Below are 22,814 nucleotides of genomic sequence, written 5' to 3'. Positions count from 1 at the left end.
CAGGTTTTTACTGGGAATTGAGGGATATAGCCTCTAACCATGATGTTTATTCTTCCTTGATCATTCTGCTTTCAGCAGGACTAACCTCCCATGATGCTGAGCATGTTGTATATAATGCATAATTTGCTCATGTCTATACAATCATTGCTAAATGTTTATTTTGTGCGAACTGGTCAGTTGAGAGGCTGCAATAGCAACTTAATTCCTCTGGATGGCACAGCTGGACCACCTACACACCCACTTTCTCTTTCCAGACTCTATAATGGTGTGACACCATATTGCTATCAGCATTAACTACAAGGGATACTCTGTCCAGAATGAACATTGTCAGACTATGAAATATGGGGAGGTGTCATTTAAGAAGCAAAACACTGACAGTCTCATGACCATCTAGCTGCAGAATGAGGGCCCGATCTAAAGCCCTTGAAATCAATGTGACCTTCATTGACTTCAGTGGACTTTGAATCAGCCCCTAAATTCTAATTCTGTCTGCTGCACTCTGGACTACTCATCGTATTCGAAAATCACGAGAGACTTAAAATCATGAGATTTTGCATTCATTTTATTTGTTTTCTGGTTCCTGACCATTTAGGGTGCACTTGGATCATATTTTCAGTCTCTGCAACCATGAAGGCTAGAAACTTACTTTAAAAACCATGAAAGCTGAGATTTCCAGCTAATAACAGGACTCCAGGAGCTGGGCCCTTAAGAAAAACATCAAATACTTTAAGACGTGCTAAAGTTGTGAAAGGTAGCACCACAGACTGGGAACAAACAATGGAGAGGTGTGCTGATGTTACAGGTCTGTTGCATCTTACGCACATTTAACATGCACAATTTCAGCTTTACGCAGTTGGTAAAAAAAACAAAAAAGAAAAAAGAAAAATAATTTTAATACTGTATCTGTAGTGCGGGCAATTTTGCCCACCATTCAACTCAATGTAATTTTGGCTATACGCGGTTTTCGCTTTACACATTAACCGTGGAATGGAACCCGCTTGTAAGATGAGACTCGCCTGTATTCAGACTCTTAAAATATGTCCCAGTAGTTTGGTGGCAATGATTATGTGCATAATAGCAGCACCCAGAAGCTCCAAGAGAAGACAGAGCTCCATTGTGGTAGGAACTATCCATACATGTAGCAAGACAATCCCTGCCCCAGAGAGCTTACAGTCAAAACAGATACGACAAAGGGTAGAAGGGGAAAAAGAAGCTCAGAGAGAGGCAGTGAATTGCCGAAGGCCACATAGTAGGTCAGAGGCAGAGCTGGGAATGGAATACAGGCTTCCTGCCTCCTAGTCCAGTGTTCTAGTCACTAGACCCCATCTGAGAATCTCTATATATCTTGTGGTTATTGCATGCTCTATGCCATGCAGTAGTTGACTGACAGGAACATTATAAATGATGCTAGCACTGTTTGCTAGACCATATCGCCACAAGCTCTATCTAAAACCAGGTGGGGTCAGGAGCATGCACCATCCAATTAACATATGATTTCCTAAGTCAATGCTCTGCACTACAACAATGTCCATGTCTATTCATACAGTTCTACAGCTAGTCCTTAAAAATGCCTGTGCTGGGAAAAGCTGTCATTTATACCCTCCCATTCCCTTCTTCTAGTGATCCTGTCTCTCTCCCTGCCCCTCTCTCTCCATCCCCACCTTCCTTTCCCAAACCATCCATGTTCCCCTACTATCCCTCCCACCGCCCCAACACCACCAGCCCCCCCCAAGTCCCACCCAAACTCTTCTCCACACTTTTAAACTGCTTTGCCATTCCAGTCTCCTCCGCCATAGCCCATGAACCTTCCCTTCCACTACTATCCGTTTCTCAGTTCTCCTCCATTATGGAGGCCCCCTCCCCCACACCATTAATTACATCACACACAGGCTGGGCTCATCTTGGGCCATCAGTTGCAGAAAAAGACACCTATATTCTGGGGGAGCAGGGAATTCTAATTGCCCCCCAGCACAATCCACTTGCCCCTTTGATGTTCCAGGCATAAAACATGAGATTTTCTAATTTATACAAAAGAAACCCAACTCGGGCCAAAGTAACCTGCTTTCAAAAACAAGCATATCTTTAATCCAAATAATGGAAGCAACTTTCAAAGGCTTCTTCGACTCAGAGGGCCTGAGTTCTCTTTGCCTGTGTGTAGCACTTCCGCCTACACAGAGTGCTGGCAGCTTGGGATGGTCCTGCTTTACATTCACTTTGTTCAGCAGAGAGATGCCTATATAGAGAGATGCACCAGGCAAGAGAGAATTGGTCTCGCCAGTTTTATACTCGACATGTCAACTTTATTTCCAAGTGACACATCTGATCACAGACTTCGCCAAGTTTAGCCTGCTCTTGGCCTGAGAAGCACAGAGCACGCAACTCCAAACTTTTATGACGCATTTCTTTTTACAACTGAACAGCCCTCCTCTGGCAGAATACAGTGAATCTAAGTCCTGTTAGGAGACTGGGACTGGCTAAAATAACTGCACTGTTATCAAAAAAAGAAGTAATCACAGAGAACAGATCTTTGCTGAGATCTCCTTGTCCAGGACTTCCAGGAAGCGCAATCTTCACAAAAATGATAGCACAATTAATGTAATTAGTCTCCCGAGTTTTCCTCTGCAGAACATTCAGGATCTAGAAAAGATTTGATTCCAATCCTGGCTGTGGCTCTGCTTTGCAATAGGACTAGTGAAACTATGGATACTGGATTAACAGGAACTGGCCCCTCTCAGAGGGATTCTCTGCATATTTGTTTTGCTAAGAGAAATAATCTGAGCTCCAGGTTTTTATTCTGATCTCGAACAGCTGCACAAACTGAAAGTAAAAAGTGCATAGCAACAATGGCATAAGAGCGCAGCAGTTTTCCTGAGGTAAGGGGAAAAAAATCATCACTGGTGTGGATTTCTTGGTTATCTAACAGCATAGGATGCAGGGATGCTGAGAAAGATGCAAAGAGCTGTCTGCAACCCTGTAAAGGGCTGAGATGGAGAACAGGATCAGCAAACCCTAGAGCCTTTGATTGTTGTTATGAACTGGATTGTTTAAACAGATGTAGTTGGATGTTGGAAAACAAATAATCTACGTGTGTTGCTGGGCTGTAAAATCTGACATTTTGAATAGATGAGGTTTCCAACATGCATTTGTGTGAATTTAAATGAGATTGTTTCACTCCATAGGAGACTAAAAGTTTGTAATGTATTCCAGTCATGGCTCAAATCCCAAGCATCTCCGCTCATTTTGAAATTCATTGGGCAGTCCTGATAGTGATAGGTGGCCAGCTAAGCTTTCAAAATAACTAGGGGTGCTACCATAAAACAAATATTTACTGTTAACACTTTTTGAAAGTTCTGAACTTACTTTGGGCATTGCAGATTTAGTGCATCAGCACATGATCCTGTAATATCATCTCAGATGTCAGACACAACATGCCAGTACTCTGGAAAAAAGAAATGTCACCCCCATCCTCCAAAATTAGCAACGCTAGCCTCATTTCTAGCTGGTATTTTTTACTCAATCAGATTCTTAGTTTTGGTCTAAGCAGGAAAAGAGATGGTGCATTGTATTAAAGACACCGAACTGAATTCTGTTGTGCTCTGGATGTAGATATTCTGGATTTACGCCAGTCTAACAGAGGGTAGAATTTAGCTCGCTATATATGTGCACTTTGTTTCCTGTGCATTTCAAGCACTGCAATCAGCCCCAGAACAAGTGGCTTGATTTCCAAAAGTGCTGAGCTCCTTGGCAGTATTACCAACCCCAAAGCATTCAAAAATCATGAGACAGGCCTAAAAAATAATAATACATGTTGTGTTCTTTGTCTTCTGGTTTCTCAGCTTTCAGAGTGGATTCATGTTTTCAAACTCTTGTCTGCAGCGATAAAGATTATTTGAAATGTACGATTTTAAAAACAGAAGCTGAGATTGGCACGTATTTATGTGACATCAGGAGCTGCGGATTTAATAAAAATGTCAAAGCCACGAGGGTTGTAATAAAAATCCCGTGTTGCCAACTCTTGCCAAGTCACCCGTATGAGCCTAACTTCAGGCAACAGTTTTTAGAAGTCATGGCGTAGCATGTTTAACTGCTTTCCCCCTCACTTCTTGAGGGAACACCGTGCCAGATTTCCAAGAGCGCTCAGCAGTCAGCACTCTTACTGAGAATAATAGGAGCTGTTGAGGCACTAAGCACATTTTAAAAAGGCCAGTTCATTTAGGTACCTAAATGAGAACTCAGCTCTTTTGACAATCTTACTATGGTGAGACGAAGCACAAAGGTGTGAATGCCCCAAAGGAGTTAGGCATCCACGTCCCAGTTTTGGGCACCAATGCAATGCAAACTCCAGCTAAAATCCTATAGGTTAGCCTCACTCAGCTCCTAAGTTTTTGCAGTAAAAGTTCCTTAGGCACTTATGTTTCTGCCTCTGAGCATGTGAACTCAGGGCCATCTCTAGGTTTTTTGCCACCCCAAGCAAAAATTTTGCTGCCTGAAGCTCAGAAAGCGCAACTGCCCAAGCCAAAAAAAAAAAAAAAGGCAGGAAAGCTGCCCCTGGATTTGTGCTACCCCAAGCACGTGCTTGCTTTGCTGGTGCCTAGAGCCGGCACTGTGTGCACTGCTGCCTCCTTGTGGGTGTCTGGGTACTTAGCTCCCATCTAAACATTAGAGAGATTCACAAACCAGGGCCACCTACTGGACTGCCCTGCCTTCAGAGCTGGGTGTCCGGCCAACAGCCGCTGCTCTCCGCCCTGCCTTCAGAGCTAGCTGTCTGGCCAGCAGCCACTGCTCTCTGCCCTGCCTTCAGAACTCACTCAACCCCAAATACATTCTGTGCCCCCCAGTTTGAGAACTGAAAACAGTGGTGCTAGCAACATGGCAGGGAACAGCGAGCAGAGCCTATGGGAGCATGAGCAGTCTGGTGGTGGGAGCCCTTCCTTATTGGGGAAGGGAAGCTATAGGGGAGCTAAGGCAAATTTTGAGGTGACTATAGCCCCACAAACCACCCCTAGTATTGCCCCCGTTGGTGCGGGCCCTGAGTCACTGTAGATTGAAAAGCCCCTATCCAATCTGAACTGGCTGTGTACACCTCCATCAAAGTCTCGGAATGCAAACAAAAGCGTGGTCTGGAGCCATTACGCAGCCTTATTTGGTGCCGCTGGTGACAATGAAGGCTTCTGATGAGTCGGTACACTCCATCACCCTGGCCACCGTGGAATAAGTGAATAACAGCAATCATCTTCTCCGAGCCGCTAAGTGTATGAAGGAGTTTGCATAGCCCTAGTGATTCATTGTGTCAAAGGCCTTGATCAGGTAGTTAAAGTCCCTCCACTTGGGTGGAAATTCATAATTCTGTATTCAGTGCTGGGGTTTGAATGGTGTGTGGTAAATAAGGTTTAAGGCCACCTACTGAATGACGATAATAGAGTTATTGAATAACCACTGATGGAGGCCGGATCCTGTGGAAAAAATAGTATGTGATCATGTAATTAAAGTCTGTTTCATAAAATACATGGAAGTAAGGGGGCTGAATTAAGTTTGCACAGGCAGCCTTAATTCTGGCATTTCCTAACTTTTGAGTGCTTAACTTTGTAATGTGAATATGCTTTTAATGTAGTGGTTTTGGATTTTTTATATTAATATTAACTGTTAAACACAATGAAAATATTAATGAGGAATTCATTTGAATACGTTTTGTTAACAAGCAGAAAGGTACAAAAAGTCTAGTGCACTCCAGAGGGAGACCCTGGTAAAGAGATATGGTTGAAGACATTTTAATATAAAATTATTGTACCATTTAAATATTAGTCTATGAAATGTCTAAGGCTTGATTTTCACTATAGACTTATGTTGATAGGGTCTCCCAGCTGAACTCCTGGTGCAGTTTGCCTCAAAGAGCTTTGAAACCATCTACTTTCCCATTCATCCCAATGTAGAGATGTATGGTCCTCTGGCTCAGTCTTGTACCATGCAGGAGATCCAGCACCTGTACTTCCCGCGCCAATGTGTGTGGCCAATTATACTATGCAAAGGGCGTGTAAAACCCTCCCACCTCAGCATGCTAATAGTTTAGCCCTATGCTGCACAGATGGAGAACATGGTGGCAAACTCATTGGGCAACATTTGCTGCTGCTGCAACCAGCTTCTGTGGGGCACAGCTGAGAGGGGAAAGCAGCAAAGAGTCCTATGGCACCTTATAGACTAACAGACGTATTGGAGCATGAGCTTTCGTGGGTGAATACCCACTTCGTCAGATGCATGTAGTGGAAATTTCCAGGGGCAGGTATATACATGCAAGCAAGAAGCAGGCTAGAGATAATGAAGTTAGTTCAATAAGGGAGGATGAGGCCCTCTTCTAGCAGTTGAGGTGTGAAAACCAAGAGAGGAGAAACTGCTTTTGTAGTTGGCAAGCCATTCACAGTCTTTGTTTAATCCTGAGCTGATGATGTCAAATTTGCAGATGAACTGAAGCTCAAAGTTTCTCTTTGAAGTCTGGTCCTGAAGTTTTTTGCTGCAGGATGGCTACCTTTAAATCTGCTGTTGTGTGTCCAGGGAGATTGAAGTGTTCTCCTACAGGTTTTAGCTGGGGACTGTATGTGATGGCCAGTGGAGTTCTGTTGGTTTCTTTCTTGGTTTGTCTTACAAGGCTTCTGGGTACACGTCTGGCTCTTTTGATCTGTTTCCTTATTTCCTCGTGCGGGTATCATAGTTTTGAGAATGCTTGGTGAAGATTTTGTAGGTGTTGGTCTCTGTCTGAGGGGGGGTTCACAAAGGAGCCGGTCGTAGCTCCATGATTCTAGGGCCAGTTTGAGGCCAGCCAGGCGCAGAGTAGAGCAACCTAGTGGGTACTTTAATCCTCTCCAGCTGGTGATGTCCACAATGGGGTCTCTAGGCACTGTCTTGATAGCAAGGACAAGTAATAATAAATGGTTTCTGATGGGGCGGATAGAGGTATTTCTCGCTCTTGTTATTAGTTCCCAGGCTCGTAGGTGTTGGGTAAATTGTCAAGCTCTGGTCATTTATACCTGTGTACAGAGAGTGCAAATCAGAATCCTCCGTTCAGTGACACAGGTGTTTTTACAGGTATTTTATACCCATTTTGCACACAGGTCAATGTCTATGCGGTTCATATCAGTGGAGAATCAGGCTCTGTCTAGTTAGTTAGTGTGCTTTGCAGGCCTGGCTTCTGTCTGAAACGTATGTAGTAAAGGTATCAGCTAAGTGCATCTCAGTGTTCCACCTGGTACTAATTTTAACTGCACTTTTGTTTACAGCACATAGGTGTCTAATATTTGCCCCTTCACTCTGTATTTGATTTAGATAGTGCATCCACCTCCAAGGTATCTTTGGTTCAAAACGCTGCTCTGATGTCTACAGAAGAACACAGTCCTGTCTAGACACTGAATCAAACACTGAGCTTGGAATACAATCCTTGATGGGGCCTCCTTCTGAGCAGCTGTGGCCATTGAGAAAAACAATAACAGAATGGGAAGGCACGGCAGGAATGACTGAAGCTGCAGGAGGAGCTGGTATCCATTATAACAGGCCTTGACCACCAGTTGGCACTCTCTGTGCCTGGCAGCGCAGCATGATTAGAATTGGGAAGAAGAGACTTTGGGCATCTTTCTTCTGCTTTACGGCCGTCTTTTTTCTTCTTGTTACACTCCAGGTACTGTTAATCCTCAGACTGGGTAGCTGAAGAGTTCTATCAGGAGAAGGGAGGGAAAAGAGATGGATGTGGTTGCACTCCAACTGTTACACAATTCTGGCAGGACAAAGATGCCATTAACAGCCCTGAATATTTTCATTAGTAAATAACACTTTCAGAAGAATCAGTGTAAAGAATTTCTATTAGTTGTGTACTTCACTGAGAGCACAGGGCTGGAGGGGAAAGGTAAATGAATTAATAACTTCCTTACAAAACAAGGAGAAAAGACAAAACCCAAGGGCAAAGACTCAATGTGGATAATAAGGGCTTAGAAAACTTTCAATGATACTAATAATTATGGCATCTTATATAAAAATGAAGACAAAAGGCCACAATTCCTTTAAAGTCTGATCTTTCTACTTTTTTATTATTATTATTTATAGGCATTCATCAGTAGCCCTTCTCCTTCAGACAAATGAAATTTTGATGCATGTTTAAAGATGACTAAAATCATTAATAAGTTTGGACTCAGCTACTGACTGCAAACTGTGGCCAGGAAGCCCTGACACAGCTGACAGAGTTGAGAAAGGTTTCAGAGTAACAGCCGTGTTAGTCTGTATCCGCAAAAGGAACAGGAGTACTTGTGGCACCTTAGAGACTAACAAATTTATTTCAGCATAAGCTTTCGTGGGCTACAGCCCACTTCATCGGATGCATAGAATGGAACATATAGTGAGGAGATACATATACACATACAGGGAGCATGAGTATCCCCGATAATGTCACAGCTAACCTGGTGGCTGAACTTTGTGACTTTGTCCTTACCCACAACTATTTCACATTTGGGAACAATATATACCTTCAAGTCAGCAGCACTGCTACGGGTACCCGCAACGTCCCACAGTATGGCAACATTTTTATGGCTGACTTAGAACAACGCTTCCTTAGCTCTCATCCCCTAACGCTCCTACTCTACTTGCGCTACATTGATGACGTCTTCATCATCTGGACCCACGGAAAAGAAGCCTTTGAGGAACTCCACCATGATTTCAATAATTTTCATCCTACCATCAACCTCAGCCTAGATCAATCCACACAAGCGGTCTATTTCCTGGACACTACTGTGCTAATAAGCGATGGTCACATAAATAACACCCTATACCAGAAACCTACTGACCGCTATACTTATCTACATGCCTCCAGCTTCCATCCAGGACACACCACAGGATCTTGTCTACAGTCAAGCTCTAAGATACAACCGCATTTGCTCCAATCCCTCAGACAGAGACAAGCACCTACAAGATCTCTATCAAGCATTCTTAAAACTACAATACCCACCTGCTGAAGTGAAAAAACAGATTGACAGAGCCAGACGAATATCCAGAAGTCACCTCCTACAAGACAGGCCCAACAAAGAAAATAACAGAACACCACTAGCTGTCACCTTCAGCCCCCAACTAAAACCTCTCCAGCGCATCATCAAAGGTCTACAACCTATCCTGAAAGATGATCCCTCACTCTCACAAATCTTGGGAGACAGACCTGTCCTTGCTTACAGACAACCCCCCAACCTGAAGCAAATACTCACCTGCAACCAGACACCACTGAACAAAAACACTGACCCAGGAACCTATCCTTGCAGCAAAGCCTGATGCCAACTCTGTCCACATATCTATTCAAATGACATCATCATAGGACCTAATCACATCAGCCATGCCATCAGGGGCTCATTCACCTGCACATCTATTAATGTGATATATGCCATCATGTGCCAGCAATGCCCCTCTGCCATGTACATTGGCCAAACTGGACAGTCTCTACGCAAAAGAATAGATGGACACAAATCTGACATCAGGAATTATAACATTCAAAAACCAGTAGGAGAACACTTTAACCTGACTGGTCACTAAATAACAGACCTGAGGGTGGCAATTTTGCAGCTTCAAAAACAGACTCCAATGAGAAACTGTTGAACTCAAATTGATATGCAAACTAGATACAATCAACTTAGGCTTGAATAGAGACTGGGAATGGCTGAGCCATTACAAACATTGAATCTGTCTCCCCATGTAAGTATTCTCACACTTCTTATCAAACTGTCTGTACTGGGTTATCTTGATTATCACTTCAAAAGTTTTTTCTCTTACTTGGCCTCTCAGAGTTGGTAAAACAACTCTCACCTTTTCATGCCTTCTGTATGTGTATATATCTCTCTCACTATATGTTCCATTCTATGCATCCGAAGAAGTGGGCTGTAGCCCATGAAAGCTTATGTTCAAATACATTTGTTAGTCTCTAAGGTGCCACAAGTACTCCTGTTCTTTTTAGAGTTGAGAAAGTGTTCTCAGAGCTGGGTGTCTCCTGGAACATTGTCTCCAATGCATTGTCCTTCGATCATAGTATCACAAAACTCCTAAATCCTGGCTGTTCGGACCTGCAGCCATTCCATAGTAGCCTGGGGCTTGTATTCTCCCATGAGGTAGGCAGGGCCACATGTTAAGTTCTTGGACAGTAGACCACCAGGGAAACCTAGGCGCTGCCACGAATGGTGATGGTGACTCAGTAAGTGGCATTCTTTCTTCCAAGTCTGTACCGACCCAATGGCCATTTATGGTGGTAGGAAGCACAGCTTCAGGCCAGCAAAAAAGTCTGATATAAAAGATAAACATGCTCATCTTTTTCCATGTTATATAAATAATCTTACATATTGCAGAGTACATTTAATTAGCACATCTTTGGGCAGCAGAAAACAGGCCCATTCCTCCTACAGTATCTTCAGGGCAGTTCCTCTTCCCCTGGAGAAAGCTGGGGCTTCATTTCCCCTTTCCTGCCCCAATTGTTCTTTGTCCTGCATTTTGCTGGTCCTCTTCTCCTGAAGTCTGAGCCCCTCCTCTCCACCCTCCAGGATCTCTCAGTCTGCTGTGTGCCCACTTCCTTCCATCTAGAGCAGCTGGGAGGAGAACTGTGGGATGTGGCTCTGCCTCACACCATGCCAGCCGAACCAGCATGGCAGTATCTTAATTTGCTGCTGCCTTAGACCAGACTGGCCTTTATTAATAGACAGCAACCACGGCTAATGTAAGTCAGTCATGGCTTGCAGTCAGACTCCCCTAGGCTGCAATCTCAATAGCTCTCACAAGCTAAGCAGGTTCATTTGGTCTGGCCAGGAGTTGAATTATATAATCATAGATATTAGAGTGTAACCCTCGCCCCGCCCCCAACTATTAAGCAATCTCATCCTTTGCCCTGTGCACAAAGAACCATTTACAGTGCAACGTAACAAGGTTTTAGTGTTCCTACAAAACCTGGGGCAATTTTGTGTATTCTCGAGCGTCATCTGCTTGCCTCTTCTCTTGTAATTTCACTGTTTTCTGACACCTCCATTTTCTAGAGCATGCCTGTAACAAGCAGGGCTAATTTTAAAAATGGGCCACCCTCCATTTTGTAAGTCTTTACCAGACAGATAGCAGAAGGTATATTATAAACCACAGGGGCCCTCACCAGCTTCAAGCTGAATAATTTACTTTGTCTACTTAAATTCCCTTTACAGTTTCAAATGGGTATAGTATTTTTCACTTCCTATACTAAAACAGCCATGAAGTGCTGCTTAATGCTACTAAACAGCTGCTGAAGTCCCCCAAGAGATGGCTGCATTTCACCGACAAACTTTCCACAAGGAAATTAGCATCTGCTAGCCAAACTCTATGTCCCTGGCCATGTAAGTTAAAATGTATGTGTTTTTCTCCAAAGGTGGTTCTTGAACTGGGCCAGTCTGAAAGGAAGATAAAAGTCTCCAGTTTACAAGATGGTTCATTAAAACTGGAGGAGCAACAGAAACATGCATATCAGTTTTTTAATAAACAGGAACTCTACAGCAATACCAGGAGAGTTTTAGATGCGGACAGATACCCTATCCTGCTTTGGTGGTCCCCGCTGACTGGCGAGACTGGGAGGTTAGGTCAGTGTGGACAGGATGTCTGTTTCTTTACTATCAAGAGGACCTACCAGCATAATCACATGACAAGAGCCTTTCTCTTCTATGGTAAGGAATTGAGTCATTTTAAATGAGTGACTATTTCTCTGTTATTCCCCTGCTATTTCTCTGTTATAGATCAAGTACAGAGCAACTGTAAACCTCCACAGCAGAAGTTGTTAAAGTCTCTCCGGTGACTAAGTGCACCAGCAAGTATCTCCACTGGCACCTAAAGTGCAGTTCTACTCTGAGAAGTGATCCTGTGAAATAGCATTGTGGAATGACTTGTGTATTGTCTCTTGCTGACTTCTAGATCAAATGTGCTTGGTTTACATGTGACATGGACATTCTTCTTGCTGCCAGCCCTGAAAAGTCAGCCTCAGATCTGAGAGTCAAGCTTGTTTCTTTCCTAGCCTCGCCCATTTGTCTTATATCATACCAGTGCCATTTCCTTCCATGCCAAAGGGGTAACTAGTTGACTGTAAGTGGAACTCAGTAGTAAACAAATACCATTGACGATGCCCAAAGAGTAGAATCTAGCCCTCTCTCTGAGCAGTGTTGGGCAGCAAAAGTCTGCAATTTTTACAGAGTTTTTTTTTAGAGAAAAATTGCATTTTATGCATTTAGTGCAAGGAAGATTTTTTTATTCTCTGACTGTAGGCTGCCATCAACTAAAATATCTGATATTAGACTATTTCAAGGTTCAGTACCTTGATTCATTAGCTCAGGGGGGTGCATGTGGTTTTTATTTCTTTATTTTTTTTTACAAAATGTGAACTACAAGAAAGAAATGGCTTGTGATAATCAGTTAGCTTTATGTAACACAAACTTCCCACCTCTTCCATTCTGAGAGCTCTAAATTACACCAAATTCCAAAGGATAAGTAAGTCAGTTTAGTCTAGTGAGGCTGTGCTGAAGCATGAATGGGAAGAAAAAATTAGCCAAGGAATCAGAAGCTGACCCATTTTAAATAAAAGGAAACCAAAGCTTACATCACACGTATACAGTACTATAAAGTCTGTGATATTTCTGGCCTATGACAGTGCTTCTGTTTGCCACCCCCAGCTCTAACAGAAATACAAGTGGCTCATTGTACCAAGCTTGAGGAGATGATTAAGTGTACTTAATTAAATTGGAATGACTATATTAGCAAAAAGACCCTCCAAGTCCTTTTTAAAAATCGTGGTGACAGTGCACATTTTGAAATCTTTTGCAAAGGCAAATTCAAAAATGTTCATTTTTAAAATAGCAGGGAATGATCTATCACTGCCAGTCAAGGCAGACTCAAAGCTCGCCTATTATATTAAATGCGGAAAAGAAACCCTATGTTAATTCTAGGCTGTCACATATTTCAACATAGAAAAGTTAAGGAATGCATAAAGCAAGCTCTCATATAGCATTAACTTGCCTTTATTGTACATTCTGCATAAGCTTTTCAGAAGGGCAACCATCTCTTGGAGGGTGCAGTTTACTCCTGTGAAGTTTACACCTGCCATTGTCTTGTGGGTGGAAATCTGGGTATTTGTATCTCAAGATCTCAACCTGCCGGCTGCTTGCAGCCCAGTCAGCACAGAGCTGACATCCTCATGCCCATATAGATGCGGCCTCAATGGTAAATCGGTTGAGAACCACGGCTCTAGATACCTGCCAGGAAATTGCATACTCAAAGGAGAAGCGTCCCTGCTCTGCCTCTGAAATTTTTCCCTGTGAATATTCAGATGATTTCGTGCCTTAAAGTAAAAGAAGAAGGTGCTTTTCGGTGGAATTGCTTTACTAGCAATACTTGCTTTTGTTTATGGTGAATCATCCGTCTGTACTCTCCCAGGCATCCTGTGTGGGTGATGTCTCTAAAGAGGCACTGCTGACCTGTCATTTCCCTTCTTTGAAAAGTATCACACAAAGAAAGGCCCACTCCTCTCCTCAGAGTTCAGGGTTCTGTTCAAAGGTGGAGCGTTGCTCCCAACAGTGGATTTTACTCCTGTCCTGCCCGTGGGAGGGTTTCCGTACAGTTCCCTTTTAAAAACTGTGATCACAGCGTTTACATTTGCAGGGAGGGCTCCTGCTTCCTGTGGATTTAGGAGCCAACTAAGGGTATGTCTCCACTGCAGTCAGACATGTGATTGAAGCTAGGATAGCCATTCTACCTAGCTTTAATCTAGCTAGAATGACAAAAATAGCAGTATAGCTGTGGAAGAACGGACCCCAGCACGGGCTAGTAATGTGACTATGTACCTGGGGTCCCGCATGTGCTGAAACCCATGCTTTGCATGCACATTGCTATTTTTAGCCACACTAGCACAAGTAAAGCTAGCTCAGGTATATCTCTCTTAGCCTCAGTCACACCTCGGATTGCAGTGGAGACAAACCCTCACAAGGTTCTGGCAGGAGCCAAGGCAGCGGCTGCTAGAAGTGAACCTCTTGGCAGTGGATGGCGTACCCACTACCTAAGCCGCAGACGTGAGAATTCAAAGAGTACGTCTACCCGGCAGTCATGGTGTGTGATTGCAGCTGATGTGGACATGCCCAAACTGGCTTTAATCCAGCTGGCTTGAGCACTGGAGCCGAGAAGCCAGGCAGTGCATGCTCAGTATAGGCTGACCGTGTAGCTTCACTGCTCTGGTATCTGAGCTAGCTAGATGAAATCTAGCTCAGGTATGTCTACACGAGCTGCAACCGCACCCGGTGACTGCAGTGTAGACGTACCTTAAGAGCCGGGGAGTTCTGCCCTGTCTACCCCTGGGGATGAAACCCTGTGTACAAGGTGTCTTCAAAGGAGCAGAGCCTTTTCATATTGCCCATTCCCCTCTGCACTTCGCCACGTATCACGGGTTTCCTAATTAATACTTTGGAGACTATAATTATGAGCATTTTCCATCTTGTTCCACCGTCTTCATCTCATCATAATATTATTAATTCCCCTTTGTCCCACAGTGGCAGGTACTGTCATCATCTCTTTAATCCTTAAAAGTTCTTTGTCTACCAGCTTGACCAAGATTAAGTGTGTGCTATTGGAATCAATCATTTTAGTACTTTTACCTCGAGTGCCTATTTCTACAGTCCCATTCTATTTCCACTCCCATTTCCACTCCCTCATCTCACTCTGCTTTCTCACATCCTCTTTATACTCCCGTTTTTCTTGACACCTCCTCAGAGAGGAAGTGTACATGTAAAAGCCAGCGAAGTCAAGCTTACTCAGAAGCCTATGGTATTTCACTATCTACTCTTTAGCTCTTCCTAACGCCACTTGAAAGCATGTTTTAAAAATACAATAGCTCTCATGAGCTACTGTTCTAATAATTCACCTTCACTGCTAGCAGCTCACATCACAACAACACAGCAAAAATAGAAAAAACAAGGATCATTTTCCTACGTGCAGTATGATGCCTCATCGTGGGAGCATATGGTCACCACACAGAATCACACGTAAAAGGAAGAAGATACAGAAGGCTTTAGCTCCCCCAAATACCATCCCGTGTCATTTATGGCTCTTGCACTATTGGCATTAGGATTTTATACTGCCACCCATCACTGTAGGAGCTGGTTGGACTGAAGGCAGTGTCATTCTTATGATGGGAGTCGTTTTCAAAGAGTCAGGTCTTGCTGCATTTCCTAAAGATGGTCAAACTTTGGCTTCACCTGATGACCTCTGAACATTTGTTTCATGGCCAGATCCCCTCGATCGAGAATAATGATTAAAATATCATCTCCAAACTGCTAGCACTTAAATTACAATCAAATAATATATACTGTAGCCCTCAACCAATAAGGAGTTGTCCTAATATAATTTTTTAAAGCACTTTGCAGTTAATTCTAAAACACAAATCACAGACTAATCAAAGGAACTTCACACAAGAAGTACTGGAGCTAGAGTGTCTGATTTACCACCATCCTCTGGCTGCTTTGGGCCATTCTAGTGATGCAAAGCAGCCAAAAACCCAGTCTAAGGGGACAGTTGAAAGGCCAAGTTTATGGCTACTTTGCATTGCTGGAGTGGTCTGAGTGAATCTAATTCTCTTATCTGTTATAACTCCTTGATATTTGGTTACTAAAGCTTTTTGGAATAATGTCTTACTTTTTCTTTCAGAGTAGCAGCCGTGCTAGTCTGTATCTGCAAAAAGAACAGGAGTACTTGTGGCACCTTAGAGACTAAATAAATTGGTTGGTCTCTAAGGTGCCCTAAATAAATTGGTTGGTCTCTAAGGTGCCACAAGTACTCCTGTTCTTTCTACTTTTTCTTATTCTTGGGGGGGTGGGGAAAGTACAGTTACTTTAAAGGTAAACAGGCAGAAGCTCCAATAAGCATGTGCAATTATTGGGGTTACTGTGTACCCCAAACCTCTAGGGGTGCCCACTAGCATGCTTGGTGTACCACATTTTTCAGGCAAGCACGGTAGGTGCTTCAGCAGGTAGGCCTTGTAGACACTAGTCCTGGTAGGTCCCAATAGCCAATCAGACACATGGCTAAGGAAAGGTTTTTACTAGGACTGACAGGAAAGGAGAAAGGTTGCTGATACCTTGGATACAGAGGCTTAGTTACAGTTCAAAGTGAGCAATTGTGGTTCTTTTTTGGGCCCCTGTGGGCAGTCCAATCGAGAGGCAGGGTGCTTCAGGCCTGGTGCCTGGGTGCCCTCTCCAGTCCAGTCTGTACTCAAGCAAATAAGCATCTGCAGGCTTCCAAGCCAGACTCAGTTAGTGTCCCTCATTGGGGAGCCCTTTGCACTGGCTCCCTGCCCAGCTGCTGCTGCTCCTTCAGAAGCCCCATGGAGACCTGCACCCAGCTATGATGTCCAGCAGTCACAGCCTGTCCATTTGTGGCCCTGTCAACAGTTCCCAAGGTGTCTCTTTAGCTTCCTGCCACTAAGTGGCTCCCATTCCTGAGTCCCAAACAGGGCCCTGCCACATCCTCGTTCAGGACCTTACCTGGCCAGGGGAAGGGGATGTACAGTGAGGAGGAGGCAGATGGGAGTTGAAGTCTCCAGTTTTGCAGCTCCATCACACATGATTCACCTTAATGGTAACTCATATGCTCCAAAGCCCATAATCTGAGAACTTGGTTACACAAGAACATGTGGTACAGATCCCCACATCCCCAAACTAGTGTTTATTGTTGTGCTGTAATTGTTGGTTTCATAATGATGACTGTTGTATCTGGAATTTTATTTTGACTCTGTGGCCCATCATTCCAGAGAAGGAAGCAATCCGGTTATTTCTAAGTGTCTTACAGCAATTAAAGATAATAACGAGTCCACTAAAATGCAAAATTAAAACAACCCTTTTTGGCCTATCTGTAATCTAAAACACTGCTATTCCATTACAGAGTTTACTGGAAATATTAAGAGGCCAGTTGTGCCATCTTTACTTATGGTGAGTAGTACCTTACTACAGGACTAGTCCTTTTGCAGTCAACAGAACCTTACTTCACATACAATCATATTCATTGTGAGTAACAGTGGCACAGTTAGGCCCGAAGTAAATTACAAGGGCCTTCTATAGTGATTAAAAATTTTTTTTTTCCTAGTTCAATATATTAAGGATATGGCTAGTAACATTATTTGTGTTTGTCTAGGTACTGACTTTAATATAGATAGCTTACCCCTCCCTCGTAAACGCCATCATGACTGGGCCCTTTTCCATGAAGAGTCACCCAAAAACAACTACAAGCTCTTCCACAAACCTACCATCACCTTGTTCAACCATACAGCTACCTTCAGTCGCCACTCCCATCTGCCGCTGACTACTCAGTATCTGGAGGGCATAGAGGTCATAAAGTCTCTGAGATACATGGTTCCATTGCAAAAGAAGAATAGCTTGAGAAAAGGACTTGCACCACTTGTGTATGTGCAGTCCGATTGCGACCCTCCTTCAGACCGGGACAGCTATGTGCGTGAGCTGATGAGCTACATCCAGGTGGACTCCTATGGTGAATGCTTACATAACAGAGACCTTCCCCAGCACCTCAAAAACCCAGCCTCCATGGACGACGGTAACTTCTATAGAATACTTGCTCAGTACAAATTCATTCTTGCTTTTGAAAACGCCATCTGCGAGGATTACATCACTGAAAAGCTTTGGAGGCCCCTCAAATTGGGAGTGGTACCAGTGTATTATGGGTCCCCTAGCATTACGGACTGGCTTCCTAGCAATAAGAGTGCAATCCTTGTAACAAGATTTTCACATCCCAGGGAGCTGGCACACTACATCAAGGCACTGGATACAAATGACCAAGAGTATGAGGCCTACCTAGAATGGAAAGTGAAAGGGGCCATCTCCAATCAACGACTGCTCGCTGCTATCCAAGAACGCAAATGGGGAGTCCAGGATATCACGCAGGACAATTATATTGATGTGTTTGAGTGCATGGTGTGTAATAGGGTGTGGGAAAACATCAGAAGGCACAAAAAGGTACTCATAACTCTCATTGTGTTTGGGGTTGTTTTCTTTTAAGTACAGCTAGCTTTGGTGCATAGAATCTGACTGATCTTCCAGCAGGGCTAAAACTCCGGTGCCATGCTGACATACGCAGACCGATATACACTTTAGTTAGAGAACACTGCCTCATAAGTTCATCAGTTGCAATCATGAGGGGCCACTTGTTAGGGTCAGAGAGTAGTTCTCTCTCCTGGGCGTCTCTCCTGGGATTACTGTTTGTGGTGGATTTTTCTGATAGGGACACAGCACACCTGGAATTAGACTGAAACCACAAACTCATTTAACGTCTGCCTCAATCATCATGCAATAAAGATGGACAGCCACCTTTTCAAAAGTGGCCACTGATTGTAGATTCCACAGAAATTTAGGTGTCCAATTTCAAGCACCAAGAATGGAGGTGCCCAAAATCTATTTTGAATTTTTTCCCCTTGGTCATTTATCAATATAGATTGAATTATTTCTACATCCGCTTATCCAAATCAGGAACTTTGCTTACATTTACATCACTACACAATCTGGCTTGTGATACTGTATCTCCTCTGCTGTTTTCTACTGCAACAGTCTGAACTGTACCGCTTTCTCATCAACCAACAAGGGGAGACAGAAAACTCTTAGGAAGATGAACTGTACTCCTATGGAAAATGGGACTAAGAATATTGATGTTATTTTCAGCTGTTTGTCTGCTGATAATTAGTTAAAGGAGAGTAAAAATTTTGCCATGCAAGTTATTGAGCAATTCAGCTTATCTAGGATTGTCAATTCTATGGAGCCTTTAACTGACTCTGCAAATTTCTGGTCAGACAACCTCTTTTTTGCTTAACCAAGCAAGTGTAGGAAGCAGGTGTAGGAGAGAGTAACTACAGAACCGAAAGCTGAGATTCTCCTAGTTCCCACATTGCTAGGTCTCCCTAATGAAGGAGGCTTCCAGGACCAAAAGGCCTGCTGAGTTCACCAGTGCCTGCTTCGTAGCTCCTACCACACAATGCATATATATATTGAAATGATAACAATTAATTGCTAAACTCTTGCAGTCAGAATCTCAGCTGGTATAAATCAGTGCAGCTCTGTTGAAGTCAAGAGAGCATCACCAATTTATATGAGCTGAGGCTTTGGCTATTATTCTCTAGGAATATGATCCTGCTCCATTGAAATCAGTGTGAGCTTTGCTAAAGACTTCAACGAGCCTAGGATCAGACTCCAGAGCAGGGATTAGAATATGTTGCTGAAATGACTCCGTGAATTGGTAGCTACATAGAACCCTTCGCAGTTAGGTTGTCAGTTCAGAGTAGCCCAATTCTGTCTCATCTGGAAGCTTTTACTATCTGATTCCGTTTTTTGGTGGCCTATATGAAAACTAATTTGGTTTCAGTCCCGTTCCCAGTGAAGAGATGTTTCCCTTCCGAAAGTCAGCACCATGACTGCCACTCTCGTGGATGTGAGAGAGACAACGTGGTAATATCTTCTATTGGACCAACTTCTGTTGGTGGAAGAGACAAGCGTTTGAGCTGACACAGTGTCCTGAAGAAAAGCTCTGGGAAGCTCTAAAGCTTCTCTTTTCCACCAACAGAAGCTGGTCCAATAAAAAGACCAACCGGCTTGTGTCTCTCATATCCCAACACGGCTACAACACACTGCAAACAACTCATGTGGATGGGCAGAGAAACCAATCTACTCTGTCACTTTCCAGGGCATCGTTAAGGTACATCATGCAGGGCAGGGTAGGGAAGTTTTCAGTTTCACTGCATGTGCTATGCCCATTCTATCAAAGCAGTCAGGCAGGATATAGTCCAGAGCATGAACTTCACAAAGGGCAAGGAACAGTGAAATATTTTTTCACTGAGAAAGAGAATTCGGGAGGGGAAGAATACTTTCTACTAATCGGTGCAGCTATCCATGACCTGGAGTCTAATTAAACCCATCCTGTGTTTCTCCTCCATTGCCAGGGATTGTCACCCAGGAGATGGAACGCACAGGTTAACCACTTGAGCTGCCCGAAACCTGAGGCTTTCTTGTTCTCCTCTCCAAACATACGCTGGACATCTCTGCAAGAGATGTGGATACCAAGCTTTGAACAATCCAAGAAAGAAGCCCAAGCACTGAGACAGCTGGTGGAAAGGAATATGAACTTTACAGCTCAGGAATTTTGGACACTTGTATTCAAAGAAGAAACATGATAGGCTATCACACAGAGTGAGCTCCCCAAAGCAGTCAGTTATGTAATATTCTTTTGCACAATGTCTTAACATTTGTAGGTCAGTAAGTACAGCAAGGAGTTAAATTGTCCTGTAAGATAGAATGTAATAGGTACAGTACTCAGTAAGTACTGATAAACTACAGAATTACCCTCAGCGATCTTTAAAAAACTGTATTTTTGTACTAATTGTCATTAGCTTGGACATTTGAGCATTAAGACCCCTGCTCAGGAAGGTTCTTAATTCACATGCCTGATTTTAAGCATATGAGTAGTCCCAGTGAAGCTAATGGGACCATAGTCACTTGCTTAGTATCAGGGCCTTCCTTGCAGACCTAGCAGAATCAGGCCCTTTGCCTTCTCTGATCCAAGCTCCCACATCGTTGGGTTGACATTCACAGGCTATGGAATAGTTTATACAATCACATAGGTATCACCTCTGTGGCAGAGTGCCTTTGAGGCAGGTGTAGCGATCAGGCCTGCTGCTCAGTATGTCTATTTATCATCAGTCCCCTTGGCATTCACAGTTTTAGTTGAGACTTGGCAAGCTAAAATGTCCTGAGGCTGAGTAGGAATGTAAAATGCATCAGTATTTAGCACTGGGAAACTCCATCTGCTACGGGGACAGAAAGAAGGAAAATTTCTGGGTAAGATTTAATCACCATCTCCTGTTTAAAACATAGAACCGTATGAATTTTTGCCCTCCAGGGAGGTCACTCCAGACTAAATAATTCTGTTTATTCTGTGATAATCTATTTTCTTTCACATAGACAATAATAGCCACACAAAGATGAAAGGCTGCGATTGGGTGAAGCAGGGATTAAATGAAGGGCCTGATCCTGCTGCAAAGCCTTACCTATGTCAACACTAGAAATGCTACAGCGGCACAGCTGCAACAGAGCTGTCACAGAGCCGAAGTGCCTAGCCCTCTATAGGAACAAACCCATGAAGCATATCGGATCTCAATGGGTATGTCTACACTGCAAAAATAACGCTCCCAAACCAAACCAAACCAAAACTGTGCAATGAGTCTCAGAGCCTGAGTCAACTGCAGGACTTGCACTATGGGGCTCAAAATAGCAGACAAGGTGTTCCCGCTCAGTCTGGAGCCCAGACTCTGAGACCAGCCCTGTTGCATGAGCTCAAGTCAGTTGCCTCAGGCTCAGACTGGTTGCCTTGTTTTTGGTTTGCCTTGTAGACGTACCCTTACATGCAACCTTCAAAAAATTGCCCGTTTTACCTTTTAACATGACACCAACAGCTGTAAAATATTGCTTTGTTTTCTTTCTCTCTCTCTTTTTTAAGAAGCTGTGAGAGGGTTAATGCTGGAATGATCAGGCCATCTGAGAGCGATGAACTAAGCATACTGTAGGAGAACAATGGAGCGACTAACTTAGAAATATTACACTGAATCAATGACTAAGAAAGTAATTAAAGCCATCCAATATAAGAATGACTGTGTTCAGCTCAGTGCAGCATGGGCCCTGGTCACACTGCAGGTGAATGACCGGGCTCTTTTCTGCACACAGGATGCTCAGACAGGGTGACACCCACTGGAAATTCAGCCAAATAAGTTCTCGTGCGAGGCATTAGAGAAAGCTGCAGAGGGATCTTGAAGGTGATAGGTGCTGCACACTTACCATGTGTGTGATGCCTTTTACCAGTCATCGGCCCTGTGTCTGCCTGCCAAGAAATATGGTGATATAGTGAGTGGTCTCCCATCTGCCTTTATGGCAGTGGATTGGGAAGAACAGCACATAGGGCATCTCTGTTTGGGCCTTAAGACATTGACTGTCCACCCCAACACACTCCTTCTGTCTGCTGTCCTGAGCGATGAAGTACAGCCAGGGTGGATAAAAATATGTGATTTTTAAAAAAAATCGGATTTTTTAAATTTAAATCGGTTATTTTTGATAAAATGCTTTTTGAGGAAAAAATGTATCTAAAGATAGTTTTAAGATACATTCTAGCTCAAAGATATTTCATCATGGAATAGGGATTATAAATTCTAATTCTGTAGTTTACACAATATATTCATATAATGTTTAAGAAAAGTTTTGTAAACGAGTTCCAATAGTTCATGGATTAGAGACCCAATCTTAAGGGGTTCCAGGGTCTTCCGTATAGATTATTTTGGTTAATCTTTCTTTCTATCTACCCAATGGGACTCAGTGCTGTGTCTAGAAGATACCATCAGAGATGCTTAGCTTTGCAGTTCTCAAACTGTGGACTTGTTTCTCCAGAGATAACATGCTTGTTAACAGCAAAAGTGTTTTAAAATAAATAAATAAAATATAGAAGTGAGAAATAACAGACCTCAACCCTATTGTTCCTCTTCAAAAATTCCTGACCTCTCTCTAAAAGTGCAAAGTTTCAAAAAGTTCAATGATTAGAAGATTGTTGGAGGCAGTACAGATCTTGACAAAGAGAAGAAGTCTGGAGATAAATGTGAGAAGGGAGGGACAGGCAGTAGAAACAAGTGAAACTGAGCAGCATATTCCAGAAGTCTTGAGGTCTTTCTGAGTGTAGCCTTCATTGATTTGAGATCTACCATACCGTTCTCTCACTAGAAGGGAAAA

At 43.3% G+C, this 22,814-nt stretch overlaps 1 protein-coding gene across 1 annotated transcript; it reads left to right on the top strand.

Annotated features, from left to right (window-relative positions):
* The first annotated feature begins 1,916 nt into the window (after nt 1-1,916).
* On the top strand, nt 1,917-22,455 carry FUT10 (fucosyltransferase 10). The gene is made up of 5 exons (XM_030567014.1): nt 1,917-2,873; nt 7,315-7,663; nt 11,393-11,684; nt 17,182-18,017; nt 19,988-22,455. The coding sequence occupies exons 2-5, from the start codon at nt 7,583-7,585 to the stop codon at nt 20,216-20,218; spliced, it is 1,440 nt and encodes a 479-aa protein (XP_030422874.1). The 5' UTR covers nt 1,917-2,873; nt 7,315-7,582; the 3' UTR covers nt 20,219-22,455.
* Nucleotides 22,456-22,814: the final 359 nt, after the last annotated feature.

This window comes from Gopherus evgoodei, chromosome 6 (assembly GCF_007399415.2).
Source record: "Gopherus evgoodei ecotype Sinaloan lineage chromosome 6, rGopEvg1_v1.p, whole genome shotgun sequence".
NCBI lineage: Eukaryota > Metazoa > Chordata > Testudines > Testudinidae > Gopherus > Gopherus evgoodei.
The sequence above is the reverse complement of the archived record's forward strand: the minus strand, read 5'-3'. Positions and strand labels throughout refer to the sequence as shown.

What these genes read in the sequence shown, in the direction of transcription:
- FUT10 (XM_030567014.1), top strand. Translation starts at nt 7,583, where the DNA reads ATGATTAGAATTGGGAAGAAGAGACTTTGGGCATCTTTCTTCTGCTTT. An exon ending in TTCTTCTTGTTACACTCCAG is followed by an intron (nt 7,664 to 11,392) that starts GTACTGTTAATC and finishes TTTTCTCCAAAG; the next exon opens with GTGGTTCTTGAACTGGGCCA. An exon ending in ACATCAGAAGGCACAAAAAG is followed by an intron (nt 18,018 to 19,987) that starts GTACTCATAACT and finishes CTCCATTGCCAG; the next exon opens with GGATTGTCACCCAGGAGATG.